Source organism: Brachypodium distachyon, chromosome 2, assembly GCF_000005505.3.
Source record: "Brachypodium distachyon strain Bd21 chromosome 2, Brachypodium_distachyon_v3.0, whole genome shotgun sequence".
NCBI lineage: Eukaryota > Viridiplantae > Streptophyta > Magnoliopsida > Poales > Poaceae > Brachypodium > Brachypodium distachyon.
In genome coordinates this window covers 6,760,020-6,775,531 of record NC_016132.3, presented here as the reverse complement: position 1 = coordinate 6,775,531, position 15,512 = coordinate 6,760,020, and the positions used below count along the sequence as shown (strand labels likewise).

The 15,512-nt window shown below is 47.6% G+C and overlaps 2 protein-coding genes and 1 pseudogene across 2 annotated transcripts; all 3 read right to left on the bottom strand.

Annotated features, from left to right (window-relative positions):
* Positions 1-149: 149 nt before the first annotated feature.
* Positions 150-1,406, bottom strand: LOC100823046. The gene is made up of 2 exons (XM_024458713.1): positions 1,097-1,406; positions 150-310 (listed from the first exon to the last, which is right to left on the bottom strand). Exons 1-2 carry the CDS (start codon positions 1,404-1,406, stop codon positions 246-248), a joined length of 375 nt encoding a protein of 124 aa, XP_024314481.1. The 3' UTR covers positions 150-245.
* A 1,601-nt stretch (positions 1,407-3,007) lies between these two features.
* On the bottom strand, positions 3,008-9,630 carry LOC100822731 (annotated as a pseudogene).
* Positions 9,631-12,016: 2,386 nt separating this feature from the next.
* On the bottom strand, positions 12,017-14,606 carry LOC100822421. The gene is made up of 3 exons (XM_003565510.4): positions 13,392-14,606; positions 12,426-12,526; positions 12,017-12,321 (listed from the first exon to the last, which is right to left on the bottom strand). Exons 1-2 carry the CDS (start codon positions 14,494-14,496, stop codon positions 12,450-12,452), a joined length of 1,182 nt encoding a protein of 393 aa, XP_003565558.1. The 5' UTR covers positions 14,497-14,606; the 3' UTR covers positions 12,017-12,321; positions 12,426-12,449.
* Positions 14,607-15,512: the final 906 nt, after the last annotated feature.

The following is a 15,512-nucleotide window of genomic DNA, read 5'->3' as shown; positions in this document are numbered from 1 at the left end:
AAACCATAATCAAAGAGAAGCATGGAGGCATAACAAAGTTATCAAATCAAACTGCTGCCGAAAGGAGTACCATCATAGAAGGTCACGTTGGTTGAGGCCACAAAGGAAATTAGCAGGGCAAGAACTAGCAAAACATATTCAGCTTGTAACAGACAGACGAGCACTACATGACAAACAGGTGATCACACGCAGCTAACTTCACTTGGCTTGGAACTTTGGATGATGCAAGTGGAAGGCTCCCCATGTTAAACTCTGTTGCCTGCAGCTGGAGCAGAAGTAGGTGGCGTAGATGAGGCTTCATTCCTTAACCCTGACGAACATTCAACCAAAGCAAATACATGTTAGGTAAAAAGGAGAACTTGAAACGTTCAAATGCTTTGTATTTGATTGAAACTACTGCGTCTTGTTATGGAAATGAGGAAATCGATATATGAGTGACAGAAACTAGATAGCTTCTTGTTATGGAAATTGATATATGAGTGACAGAAAACTAGCTAGTTTCTTTCTATGATCAGATACACTTTAATTAGAGAATATGCAGAGAAACTAATGATCAAATAATTCAAATAACAACCTAGTGCAATGTCAGGAAAAAGGAGTATGAAGATATCATTTTAGACGAACTGAAAGAAATTCCCATCAGTAAACCTACACCTATCTAGACATATCTTTACACAGTTAAATAATTACATGGTATCTACAATTACTTCACACATACTGAATAACATTCATGCACTCAGCTTTAGCTTTCGATCGAGTACAAGAAATGACAATTATAGGGCATGAATCACAAAACTGAGTAACATCAATTATAGTCAAAGTTTTATTGCGTCGAATCCACTGGCTGGTATGCGCGGTATGAAGTGTTTAGATCACATTTAAACTGAACCATTTTTTTGCTTGACAAAATCATCATCATCCTAATATAACGCCCCCACTAAAGTCTACAACTCTACATGGTACATGCCAATACTCAATACCAATAGTTTGGCTTGCAAACTATGTCCACAAGTACGTAGAAAGTTGTACACAAGAACTATCTCTGTCCATCTCTTACGGCCTACATCAACAGTACAGGTTAGTGGAGAGAGATTACCTGCCGAGAACGCGGGCGGAAGCTCAAATGGAAGAACGAGCCAAGAAGAGAAGCTGCCTTTCTTCCGTGGAGTGGATGGCTCGTAAGGCTCGCACTCCACGACCGACTTCGTGCGCATATCGACGCCGAAGAGGTGATCCTCCAAGAAGAAGTAGACCACATCTGGATTCTTGGGGTGGATGAGCGCGAGCACGGGAGTCTTCTCCGGCAGCCCCGACGCCTTGTAGCTCTCAGCGGCCCAGATCTCGGAAAAACTCGCCTCATACTCAAGCGTCCACTCCGCGGTTCCTGGATCAGCCAACGCCCCCATGGAGACCTTGGGAGCGCCGCCATGGCTTGCAGCCTTGCACAGCTCATCTCCACACAGCAGAAGTTCCCATTGCTCAGCTGCACGACACGGCGGGAGCCGAGCGCTCTCTCGGAGCAGTAACCGCAACCATGACCACGCTTGACGTCGCCCTCCGGGAGCCGAACGTACTCCATGACCGGCTGGTCGGCAAACGGGTCGCAGGCGAGGAGACCGGCGACGGTATCCACCCACCAGAGCTTGCCACCATGGGAGACAATGTCAGCGAAGGTCCATATCCAACGGGCCGGGCAGGGGGTTGACAACCTCCTTCCGGACCCACTCGCCGTTCTCGGACGAGAAGCAGAGGAGATCGGCTCGGTGGCCGCCGACGATGTGACAACCATGAAACGGCCGCCGCCTCCGGGCGCCGCGATGACGCCGGGTTCGTTGTTGAGGCTGTCGGGGTTGGGGACGAGCGAGGCGGCGGCGGCGGCGGCGGGAGAGGAGACGTCGCAGACGAGGTAGCGCGGGTTGGGGATGCGGCCGACGTGGAAGGAGCGCTCCACGCCGTTCTCGTCGCCCCAAGTGCGCACCTCCCGTTCCTCGACGTCAGAGGAGAGCCAGGCGCGGCCAGCGCGAGGGAGAGCGCGGCGCCCTGCTGGAGGTCGTCGCCGGTGGCGGACGCGCGCGCCGCCCGGCTCAGGATGACCCACGACGGGGACGTGGACGGACGGCGAGCGCAGGAAGAAGCAGAGACGACGACGGCACTTGCCTTACCCTTGCGGGGTTGGGTGCTTTGATTGGTAGGCGGATTAGGATGGGAATGAGAGCTTAGCTAGGGTTTTGAAAGGCGGTGACTGCCGGGGTTTGGCTGTTAGGAAAAAGGGAAAGAGAAAAAGGCGGGTTTGAATTTTGTCGGTTTGCGCAAGACCGCGACGGTCAAGGGCGTGGAGGCCAGCTGTGAGGCGGAAGGAGCGAGAGAGAAAGCAGGCATGGGATCGGAGTGTACGACCAGAGCAACGCTAGCTAGCTTGAACTAGAAGCTACATCTCGCGGAATCTTTTCGCAGTTGCTGTCTCGGTGCTGCGGCGCAGGGCAGGGAGAGGAACCGAGCCGCGGATACATGGAAACGGAAAGGAGACCGTCGTGCGGCAGCATGGACATCGAACGGCGCCCGAGTTTCCGTAGCCATTTCTTGCATCTTGCACAGTACAAAGGAACGTTCGTGATGTACCCAAAGGGTCCAGTGCCTACTCCACCGGACGAACAGTTGTTGCATTTCGGAACTCGGAACCAAAATGTTCCGCCAAGAACAAAGAAATTTAAGGAGCACAACCTGACTGACTCCCAAAAGCACTCTCTCCAATCCACATAAATCACCCAGCAAAAAGTGGTAATTAATAGACTGTGCAAGCTCACCGCGACTCGGCTTAGGAGAAGACATAGATTAAATTGGCATCACAAAAGCACTGGCTGGATCGATCAAGTTAACTATAGATAGAAAAAAAAAGCTTAGAGTTTAATGCGTTACTTTCGCCCAAGCATAACCCCTAAGAACCTAAGAATTACTGCCTTCAGTTCTGAGCCACGACGGTTGATCAAGCATATAGCGTATACAGGCCAATGCTAATTAAGTCTGAACTCAAACAGCGATAACGTCTGAACTTGAACAGAAAACATTTCATCGATGTCGTAGATTTCACTGGGACGGTCCACGACAAGTCCATTGCCAACCGGTTGTCACTCAGCTTCAGACATTATCCAATGCAGAGGCCGGGAGCTCCCCCTTTTCGAAAAAAAAACCCGACATTATCCATCTGATAGTCGGAAGGATTACTGTAACCTGCTGGAACCAAGGAGAAAGAAATCACAAGGAAATGTTTAGTGTGAGATCTAGCAAGAGTGGAGTGATACCGTGGTGGATGCATATAAATGACTAAACTAACTTCACCTGTTAAGAAGTTAACTGCAGTTTTTTTTTCCGACTCACAGATGCAGCTGCTCCACCTCTTCATTCACACCGACAACATTCTCCTTGGCAGAACCTTCAAAAGAACATTGCATATTAGTCAAAGCATCATAAAACACATTTGGATTTGATCACCTAATTCTGTTATGGACTAGACAAATACAGTAACAATTCATGTGGTACTTAGGTGTAAAAGCTGATCCATTGTGCTTAGAGTGATGCTATGGGTATAACACTTTTGCTTCCGATTTTTGTACGACACATCAGTCAATCGTTGGATCGCATCAATTCCCTCATCTGTGCGTTTGAGAAGAATATCGTAGCACAATTAGACAGAAAACAGTCGTACGCACAGCCATTCCATTCTGCTTATTGTTTTTTTCCATCCGCCTGCCAAACGGCGACCGCACTCCATATAAAACGGAGAACCAGGTTCACAGACAGTTGTACGAAAAAGAAATCAAAACAAAACAAGGCACGCATTCTGAAAATTATTGCAAACAATTCATTCTAATATAGTATAGTGTTCTAGTATGGTGCTCATTAACTTAAGAACACATTCAGTACTACAGTAAAGAAAGATAGTACTGTATCACAAATATGGAATCCATAAGAGTAGAGAGTTATGGCGATTCATTTTGATCGGCTTGCTTTATGTAGTACTGTGAGTCTGGGACTAATAGCGGATATGCAGATTAATAATTATATATATACCTTTTTGGGACATTGCAAATTGAAAACAAAAAATGGATGGGGCCATTCTAATACATATTATGACAAAAAAGAGAGAAAAATGCTATGTTTCAACAGGCCAATCACTTATTCAAGGATTCATGGAGATAAGTTCTATCACAAATGTGCATGTATATAGTAAAGCGCAACAGAGAGCGTCTGTGGAAAGATATAGAAGTGGATCTTCAAGGAATTTACTTATATGCATAGGCATGGTTAGTTCTTTCCAAGAAAACTCTTAGCAAAGTTTACACAATTCAACATAATTTCCCTACAAGTTAAAATTCGTCAGCAGATTCAGATCCTCTACCAGAAAACATATTGATTGTGAAGGCCGGTTATAAAGCTGGAATAAAGAAAAAACGATCTACATTGAGAACATTTGAGCAGTAAGCAACCAGCCAGTCATCATCCACAAAGAACAATATGGATATGAATTCCAGATGTCCATGGAATACTGAAGTAAAATGAGCTACATTTTAAAAAACATTGGGCTGCATTTTATTGGAAAAGCATACATAATATCAGGTGCTACAGCTGTGCACAAATCAATTGACCCTCTTAACAGACACAAGAAAGAAACAAATGACCATTTATATATTGGCATATAGCCGTGATGATCTTATTACATTGAACTAGCAAGGTGTCCCGCGCAATTGCGCGGGATACGTCTTTATAACTTTTTAGATTTTTAGAAAACATACGTATTGCTATATTATTTAAAAAACACTAACCAATGATAGGTGTATGTCATTCATGTGTGATATAGGGCAATTAGTTGTTTGTAAAATCTGACATGTGTGTTTGTGTTTGTGAGAAACATCTCTTAGTTTGGTGGTGAAATCGCGGGTGCATAACTTCACGCGACATGGTTCAAATCCTGGTGCTCATAATTAATAATTATGATGTAGTGGTTTTCCTTACAGCTATAGGGGCTTCCCTTACAGTTTTTACATAAAAAGAAAAAAAAAGTGTCGTATTTGTATAGACATTGGAGTAATACATTCGAATAAAGTTTAGATTATGAGATAAACGCTAGTACATTTACAAAGTTAGAATTAACCAACCTGACTACACCTATAAGTATGGAAGTATATCATGTTATGTTTTGGAGATGAAACAACATTTATTTTTATGTGATTTTAGCTTGCAAAGAATGTGGACCAGTTGTTCTATTATTCACGTTTGTATTAGACTTATGCTTGCAATGTGGCGAACTCTTCATCATATGTCGTTGACATGACGTCTTGCCTAAGAGTGTCATAACTCGTCAAAATAAAAAAGTCTCTATTTCCCAAAACCGTAGCCAATTTTGTTCCAAAATGGCATTCTCGCCACACCGCTCGCCGCCGGCACTGCGATGGACCCCTGCTCCCCGGCCAGCCATTAGATTTGGTTCCTCGACGGTGATAGTATGGTAGGCATGGGACTCTGACATGCGTTGTTCTTAGAGTTAGGTTTGCTTCCTCGGCTGCGACACTTTGATGGATATGGCGGCGCCGTGCGGTTTAAGAATAAGGTTTCCTCGACTATGATCCACCTCATAAGCGACGATCTCATTGGCGGCGACTCTCCTGGAGTAGTCGATTTGGTTCTTTCTTTGTATTTTGCAGATGCTTTTTCATGTCTTGGTGCATTTTCTTTGATCGGGAAGGTTCAGCCAGCTTCGGCTTCGGCGCGGAGCTAGTAAGGTTAGGTCTCGACATATGTAGCTGGCCAAATCTACCATGGTATCCAGCCCTCAACGTCGCCTTTCTCCAGTTACGACGGTCTGCTTCTCATATCAATATCGTGGACATCTTCTGTCTCAGACCGGCAACTTCCCAGCTACCACGTAAAAAACGTTGAGTCATGTATTTTTTGTGTTTAACTGAGCATAGTACTGTAAGAGTTGGTTGCTTTAATATATGACTTTTGCCTTTCGCATAAAAATATACGGTTGACAGAACTCATGTCGAATGAATTTCTATCGACGATTGATTATCTATTACACCAAAAAATTGTTTTTACTGGTGTGAAATTTTCTTTTTGTTATAGTTTTGTTGTATGCTTTTATCGATCAAGCACAATGTTTAAACACAAATTTTTATTGAGATTTGGTAAAAAAAAATAGAAACCTATTTATCGAAATTGTTTTCAGAAAGTAATCTTGGGAATCATGTCAGACGTGGTTCACCTAAGCATGTAGCTCCAACTACAAATCACGTCAATGGAAGGTCTATTTACGGCAGTACGTACATACACCATGCACCGGTTCCGTTTCTTTTTTTTCTTAATCAAACTATCCGATGTTAATTGGTACCGGGCCTATGTGATGTTTATTTCTAGCCCATCTATCAAATCAAATATGTCATTCTTATTAAAATCCTGACCATTTTATATAAGATCCAACGATTAAAATAATTATGGTGATGTGGATCAACGTGGAGTCTCCCTTCGGTACCCGTTATATTAATCTGAACTTACTAGTCTGATACATAAAAAGTGTCGCCTATTTTGTACTAAGTTAGTACAAATTTTTACTAAATGAAAGATACTTTTTATGAAACGGAGGAAGTACATAATTTTCTCATGATTGTGAAAAAACAATGGAAAAAGAGGTAATGTGTTGATCGACAAGTGGAGTGTGTTACGTTTGGCACCGTATTTACTTAACACTAACCTAGGATATTTTCTGATTTAACTTGCAGATTTAGTAGGTGTACTCTATATGCATTTTTTTTAAAATAAAATAAATCTGCTTGCTCTTTTCCGTGTGTTTGTTATCATCGAAAGATATTTTGTTTTGACTTTCCATCTGATTAATCTATCATCCATGGGTGCACGTAGTTTTCATGGATTTGATTCTTTGGAGAGAAAAGAATACCCGGCCGACGGCAATTAGAATTGGGAGTTAACACGGATTTGATTCTTTGGTGAGAAAAGAAAATACCCGGCTGCAAGGAGGATTGGGAGTGGAGGCTGGTGCAGTCTTGCCTCCATCTTGATCTAGCCGTGATGGAGTTGATTTTACCGTAGCATATTGGGCCAAGACGGTTAGGTGGGTCTTAAACCAATTGAAAGCCCAATAAACATACCCCTTCATTAAATCTAAACCATTAGATATAAAATTCAACGGTCAAATTAATTGGGGTGATGTGGTTCAACCTGAAGGCTGAGGCTCCCTCGGTACCTCTCACATTGCTTTTAGTATATAATAGAATTGATGCATATGTGTTGAATGAAATGCTTAAGGCACACTCACACAATGCTTTTGACCCACTTTCATCCCTTTCCAATTTGCTTAAACCCATCCACAGGGCAACGACCCAACCTTAGAAAAAAATTCTTAAGACCCATCCCCACGATGTTTAAGACCCATCTTTATATTTTTCCGACTTCTTAAACCCAATTTTTGCACACATTGAAGACGCCTGAAAAAACTTGTAACCTGAAGCCACGGAGAAGACACATATCGAGTACGCATCTTTAAAAATAAAAACCTTATTTTTCTCGCTATTTTTCATTTGTGTTTTCCTTGTGCGTTTTGATGTCTCATTAGTGTGTGTAATAGTGTTTCTGTTTTGTTATACGACGGGGGCAGGGCACGGCGAGCAAGAAGGCTGGGGAATCGATGCGTTGCACCGACTGATCGATGTGCTCCATACGCGGTACGCCCAGCCGACGCGTAGCTAGCGCCCGAATAAATTCGGTGGGTTTTCTACGTGTTTTTTTTACAGCAATAGTTTTCTACGTGTTATTTTGGCCCGTGACATACTTCGCGTGGCAGATTTGATTTGGATTTAGAATCCGCGTACGTGACTTGACATAGATCTAACGGTTATGGTTTCATAAATCTCTCATCCAACGATCAAGATAATTGAGGTGATGTGGATCAACGTGGTGGCTCCCCTCGGTATCCCTCGTATTGCTTTTAGTATATAATAGAATAGATGTTACCCAGAGCAAGCATACAAGGGATAAGGCTTTCAGCCTATCAGTATCAGGTGCCCAATATAATTTATATGGCCTAAAATGTTTATTGGACATATGCTTATGCAATACTTTGGTGGAATGTTTAATTACGATCACATCTAGTGATCTGGTCAAGTACCAACTAGCAAGCCATACATTTTTACACAGATAAATCCTGCACACATTAAAGCTGGAGCCCTTTGCTCTAGGAGCCCCTTCACATATCAAACATAAGCACTGCCTGGTGCCTGCAAAATGACTAAACACGAGCTAGACTAAAACAACCTATTCTATTAAACTATTGTTTCCTACCACTGAAATGTTAGACAAAGTTCATCACACGCCATGGTGACATGCATCTCTCACAACGCTGCACGACATTGCAATCACATCTCTCACATATCAACCACAAGCAGGCAATCGCTAACGAGCACTACACCGAAATTAACATAGATCTGCAGAGGGTGGACAGTAGAATTACCTGAGCAGAGAGCACGTGGCAGCTGCCAAGCATGAACGAAGCGGGTCGCGAGGTGTTTGCTAGGCGGCGCAACCAGCTGGTACATCTCGCACTCCACGACTTTGCGAGCAGGCACATCGACACCGAGCAGGTGCTCGTCCTGGAAGAAGTAGACGACATCACAGTTGGTGGGATGAACGAGCGCCAGCACCGGGGTCTTCCTTGACAGTTCAGTGGCCTTGTAGCTCGCGTCGTCGAAAATCTCTGCAAAAGTGGCCTCGTACTCCAGGGTCCACTCCGTCTCCGTGGAGTCCGGGTCGGCGAGCGTCCACATGCTGATCTGCGCAGCGCCGCGACTGTTGTGGTTCATGTACATGTCCACGAACCGTAGCTTGCCGCCGCTGACGCTCACGCAGCGGTACTTGTCGAGAAAACCCCAAGCTTCCCTGTCCTCCAGCGCCTTGCCCTCCGGCAGCGGGACGACGCGGAGCCTCGGCTCGTCCACGAAGGGGTCGCAGGTGAGGAGGCACCAGGAGAGGTCGATCCACCAGAGCCTCCCGGAGTGCGAAACCACGCCGTTGGGCGACAGAATCCGGGGGGGAAGCGGAAAGCCGACCTCCGTGCCGGCCCACTCTCCGACTTCGGACGAGAAGCGCATGAGGGTGGCTTGATGGGTGACGTGGAGTGGCTGGAGCTCAGCCACCATGTAGTGGCGGCCGTAACTCGTGGGGGAGGCGATGAGGCCGAGGTGACCCGGGTGCAAGATGAGCTCGGGCTTGGGGAGCGGGAAGGCGGATGCGGTTTTGGCGTCGAGGACGAAGTAGCCCTCGACGAAGGGGCGCCAGGAGAACTCCTTACGCTGGGGGGGTGTCGATGATGGTGGGGCCCGTGGCGCGGCCCTGGTCGGCCTTGAGCAGGAGGAGACCCGATGCGTCGGCGGCGACGACGGACGGGAAGCGGTCGGTGGTGATGCGGCCCGGGAACATGCGCGGGGGGATGGTGAGGAGCGCCACGCGCGGCGGCGCCGGCAGCGCGAGGGAGAGGTCCGCGCCCGGCGGGAGGTCGGCGTCGGCGGCCGCCACCCGCGGCACTGCCCCCAAGATGACCCAGGACGGCGACGCGGACGCCATCTCGCCATGGCCGGTGCCTGAGGTGGTGGTGAAGTGGCGAATGGTGGAGGTCGCGTTTCTGATTCCACGGCTGGTGATGGGGCTTAGGGTTTTAAGGTGGGCGGCGAAGAAAAGCAAGCGACCCGCCATCTCGCCTAGCTCGGTCTGGTGTCCGTTGGAGGCTTCGGGAGCTTGTTTGCCTGAGGGAATGGACGAATGCCGGTGGTCGCGTCGCCGGCTCGCCGGCTGGTGATGGGGTTTGGCCTTTGGGGTTGTACGGTGGGGAGCAAAGAAAAGGAAGCGACCGGCCGCGGGGAGTTGGTTGTGTTCGTGTCTGGTTCGTACGGCGAGGTGTGTTCTTGCCAGTGGCCTGTGCTGTGCTCTGGTCTTTTCTGTTCGTCGGCTAGTGGCTGCAGCAAAGCGAAGAGGGAGGAGACGTTCTTTTGACTGGACGATAGCGGAGCAGACCAGGTCGGGCCGGGGTCAGAGGAGCGACCAAGTTGCAAAGCTAGGCCCGTGGAAGGATCAACGGAGCACACGGCGAGTCGTATATGTACGTGTATAAAGCGATTTTTTTAAGGAGCTGCCAACCTGGGCGGTGAGCCAAACTAGTGCTATATGTTCGAGATTCGAATTGTTTAAATGTCCAAACCAATCAGGTGTTGACACGTGTCCTGTGTGTTTTTGCTGAAAATCCCATGCGGTTATTGCTCATCCCACTCACCTCCTGAGATGTGGCCAGCAGGTTCGAAGAAGGCGGCGCCGGCGAGGTGGACGACGCTGGGCGACTCCTGGGCTAAGCAGGCCAGTGTGGCGGATCCAGTAGAGGAAGAGGCCGGCAATTCCCGGATGAAAATCAAAGAGAGCGATTCCTCGCGGTCACGCTCAACTCCTCCGCCTCCTGCACTGCCACGCTCCAGGAGCTCTTCCTCGCCGCCAATTCCTTCACCGGCGCCCTCCCTGCCGTGCTCTTTGGCCTTGATGGCCTTCGGAAGCTCTCCTTCGCCTCCAATAGCCTCAGTGGCTAGCGTGTGTACAAATTGTTCATGTCTGTTTTTTTTCTTTTGCAAAATTTACACGGACGGACGGGACTCCATCTAGCTGCACGTGTTCAATTCGGACTAATTGGACTAAAATGTTCCCGAATCTCAACTTCTGAGACTAGTTTTGATCATTTTGCAACTTCTTGGACCAGTGGTGCAATTACCTCTTTTCAAGGTTACTCGATCTAAAACGAAAGATTTTGTAACTCGAACAATGCGAGAAAAAAAGAGAAGCTTTGGGTCACTTTGTAATCTGAGTTAAGTCAAATGGGCTGCTTCGTTTGTTGGTGCAAGCATGGTGTGTATAGCCAAGAGCCCAGGGCTCCAGAGATATTATTTTCACTGCTACTCGTGCATGCGAAACTGTTACTCCCTCCTTATTTTATGACGGAGTATTACAAATATTCCCTCCGTCCAACAAAAGATGTCTCAAGTTTGTTAAAATTTGGATGTATCTAGACATGACTTAATGTATAAATGCATTCAAATTTAGTTAAAGTTGAAATATTTTTTGTTGAACGGAAGTAGTATTAATTTTTACATATGTGACGCAAATGTTCCGCCAAGAACACATGAAGGTACACATCTTCACTTTCAAAAGCTCTCACTCGAATACTCGATCAGCCGCCGGCCTATGGACATCGCGCCTCTTCTCTTCGCTCGATCCAAGAGAAAAAAATCGAAGCCTCCGGCAGCCTATGCTGGATGACAGGTGGAAACGTGATACGGAGTATTACACGAACTCTATCTGCATATCAGCTTGGTGAGTTTGTCAGTATTTTCGATGTCGTCTCTCAAGTTGAGCTGATCGACGGCACCTCTGACTCTATTAGTTGGAAGCTTTCTTCCTCTGGCACTATTCTTCTAGCTCCCCATACATGGGGCAATTCCAGGGTTTGATTCGGTAGCCGTTCAACAAGCTCTTCTGGAAGTGTTATGCTCCGGAGAAATGCAAACTCTTTGCGTGGCTCCTTGTGCATCATCGCGTGCCCATGGTTGATTTGCTCGAGAGGAGCATGGCCAACGATAAGTGGTGTCCTTTTTGTTTGCACAGTATGGAGAGCGTGTTGCATATCTTCATGCAATGTTGTTACGCCCGCCGTGTCTGGGCTGGAATTGCAGCTTGGCTTAAGGTGCTCGCGTTCGACCCCGCTAGCTGGGTGGCTGCTATGATATATGAATGGCACGCCGTACCGTTTCGTCAAAGAAAACAAAACCTCTCACTCGACCGTCAGCAGAAATCACTGAGCTAAAGTGGTAAGAACCTCAACAGCAACAAAGTCACAGGCGAAGGGTAATGGACCATGACATCTACTGGACGACAAACGGAGCAAGTTAGAAGACTCAGTTAGGGAGAAGACTGATAAATTTTGGAGACCGAGACATCAAAGGCTACTGCCTTACTTCCAGTTTTCCACCCATAGGCCATAATCCATCAAGAATTTACTGCCATCAGTTCTGAGCCAAGAAGATGGATCAACCATACCTTCAAATTACAGGCCAGTACTACTAAGGTCTGAATTTAAACAGTGATAAGAAAAACAAGGAGAACGTTTCAGCCATGTTGTCGATTTCGTTGAGACAGACTGCTGTCAACGCCATTGCCAACTGGTCTTCACTCAGCTTCAGACCCTAGCCACCTGATAACTTGGAGTATTACTTCCTCTACCTGCAGCCAAGAAGAAAGAAATCAGAGAGAATAGTGTGTATGGTTTAAGGAACTGTGGTAGTAACATTGTGGTCGATGCACATAAATAACTAATTTAACTTCACCTGTTAATAAGTAAACTGCAGTTCTCATTCCTCATTTTCAACTGACAGATGCAGCTGCTGCAGCCCGTCATTCGGGCCGTCGAGAGTCTCCTTTGCAGAACCTTCAAAAGACAGCATATTAGTGAAAGCATATAACACATTTGGATTTGATCATCTATTTCTATTATGGGTTAGATAAATACAGTAACCATGTTGTACTTTGGTCGAACAGTTGATTCATTGTGCTTATTGATAAATGTATACACATCTCAGACACCATGTAAACTGAAAAAAAAAATCAGTTCTGTTTAAGATTTAATATATCCAGGGTATGAGGCTCCTACTATTAACATTCAAGAATATATATAGGGGGGCTGGCACAAGAATTCAGACAATTATTGCAAAGAAAAGCATTCTAAAGTACTCCCTCCGTCACAATATATGAGTAGTACCAAGTATTCTAGACTCTAGTGCTCATTTATCATAAACTGAAATCTAGTACTAGTGCTTTTTTTTTCTAAGGTAGACTTGAGTAATGGATTCCGGTGATAATTTAAATTTGAAAAGAAACTTGGCAATTCAAATAGAAAAAAACGTATTTTGGATCATTCTAACAAGAAAACTACAAGTATAGGATTTGCATTGGACAGAGGGAGGGATTATAGGATTATGAATTAATGGGACGGAGGGAGCATAGGATTATGAATCCCACATTTCCAATCCATAGCATACTTAAGTTCTACATGGGCTGCATTAATTCATCGCACTGAACTTAAAAAGCATATGCATTGTCATGTATGAAAGCCAAGTAAACAGTCAATTGAAAGAAACCAATACGTATCTTATTACTTTGAACAGTATCGAATAGCAAGTATATAAATCTATCAGGTGCCTAAGATAATGAAGCCTAAACGAACATGTTTCTTGGACAAAAGCTTATGCAATTGGTTCAAAAGTTGAATTAGGATTATATGTAGGGATGGTTACCTGAGCAGAGAGCACGTGGCAGCTGCCAAGCATGAACGAAGCGGCTAGCGACGTGTTTGCTAGGCGGCGCAACCAGCTCGTACATCTCGCACTCCACGACCTTGCGAGCACGCACGTCGACACCGAGCAGGTGCTCGTCCAGGAAGAAGTAGACGACATCACAGTTGGTGGGATGAAGGAGCGCCAGCACCGGGATCTTCCTTGACAGTCCAGTGGCCGTGAAGCTTGCGTCGTCCCAGATCTCCGCAAAGGTGGCCTCGTACTCCAGGGTCCACTCCGTGGAATCCGGATCGGCGAGCGTCCACACGCTGATCTGCTCAGAGCCGTCGCAGGGGCTGTTGCTGTTCCTGTACATGTCCACGAACCGTAGCTTGCCGTCGCTAACACCCACGCAGCGGCACTTGTCGAGCAATCCCCAACGTTCTCTGGCCTTGAGCGCCTTGCCCTCCGGGAGCGGGACGACGCTCAGCACCGGCTCGTCCACGAAGGGGTCGCAGGTGATGAGGCCCCAGGAGAGGTCGACCCACCAGAGCCTCCCGGAGTGCGAAACCACGCCGTTTGGTGACAGCATCCGGGAGCGAAGCGGGAAGCCGACGTTCGTGCAGACCCACTCTCCGACTTCGGACGAGAAGCGCATGAGGGTGGCTTCTGGTCCGCCGTAGAACGGCTGGAGCTCGGCGACCACGTAACGGCCTGCACCGCCGGGAGAGGCGATGTGGCCGAGGTGGCCCGGGTGCATGATGAGCTCGGGCTTGGGGAGCGGGAAGGCGGAGACCGTCTTGGCGTCGAGGACGAAGTAGCCCTCCACGAAGGGGCGCCAGGAGAACTCCTTACGCTGGGGCGTGTCGATGATGGTGGGGCCCGTGGCGCGGCCCTGGTCGGCCTTGAGCAGGAGGAGGCCAGATGCGTCGGCGGCGACGACGGACGGGAAGCGGTCGGTGGTGATGCGGCCCGGGAACATGCGCGGGGGGATGGTGAGGAGCGCCACGCGCGGCGGCGCCGGCAGCTCGAGGGAGAGGTCCGCGCCCGGCGGGAGGTCGGCGTCGGCGGCCGCCACCCGAGGCACCGTGCCCAGGATCACCCACGACGGCGACGCGGACGCCATCTCGCGCTAGCTAGCTCGGTCTGGTGGTGCCTGGCGTTAGGTGGTCGGTGGTGAAGCGGGGGAATGGTGATCGCGGCTTCCCGGTTTGGTGATGGGGGGTAGGGTTTAAAGCCGGCGAGCGAAGTGGGGATAAACGGAGCGGCAGAAGAGCTATCGCGCGCGGCAGCCTTTGGAACGTGCAAGTGCAAAAAAAAGCTCGCCCGATTCCGTCGTGGCGTGAACACGCAACGGCAGTCCTCTGCGCTGCTGGGCACAGGCGCAGCAGAGCTGCAGCCAACCTTGGACCTTGGACCGCGTCCAAAAATCAGAAGGAGAGCCTTTTTCTGTTCGTCGGCTAGTGGCATCTGCAAAGCAAATTAAAAAGAGCCAAAGAGAGACGAGGTGCCGTTTGACGGATTGCTATCTTTTGCCATCTTTTACACAGTTTGCATTTCGGGTGATACGGAGCAGGCAGATCGGGTCGGCCTCGTGACGGGCAGGAGGATTGATTTGACGAGTCGTGACTGAGGATCTCTGCGTCGTACCAGCCACCGCGTGAGTGTACCGTCGTACCGATGGAATACACGGTGAGGGAAGCGTGTTGCTTCTTGCGCGCGCCAGAATCAGCTTTCTTGGCCGGGCAGCCGAGAATTCCAAGGCTACCCGTTCCAATGAAATGATCTGTTGCATCCCAATGCACCGGAACAATGTGACGAAGAAATCTGTTCGGCGGGAGGAGATTGTACATTTTGGAAGCTGGATTGTCACGTGAAGAATAGAAGCTCGTGGCCTGACTTGCGTATTACTCACTCCGTTCCTAAATATTTTTCGCTATTTTAGTGCACGCGGCAAGTATTTAGGAACGGAAGAAATAGTATGATAAGCAAGCATTTTATTCATTCGGCAAGAGCTTGCCTGCGTGCACATTAATTAAGAAGAAAAAAATTGTCCAATTAATTTATGAAAAACCGAACAAAAACTGGTACAACATGTTTTGAAAAATGCTGTCATGAAACATGACGGCACACAGGACAAAC

Excerpts from the sequence above, each read along its gene's own strand:
- LOC100823046 (XM_024458713.1), bottom strand. The coding sequence starts at position 1,406 with ATGGGGGCGTTGGCTGATCCAGGAACCGCGGAGTGGACGCTTGAGTAT. Across the intron at positions 311-1,096 it reads TCCGCCCGCGTTCTCGGCAG|GGTTAAGGAATGAAGCCTCA; the intron begins GTAATCTCTCTC and ends AATGTTCGTCAG.
- LOC100822421 (XM_003565510.4), bottom strand. The coding sequence starts at position 14,496 with ATGGCGTCCGCGTCGCCGTCGTGGGTGATCCTGGGCACGGTGCCTCGG. Across the intron at positions 12,527-13,391 it reads GCCACGTGCTCTCTGCTCAG|GTTCTGCAAAGGAGACTCTC; the intron begins GTAACCATCCCT and ends TGTCTTTTGAAG.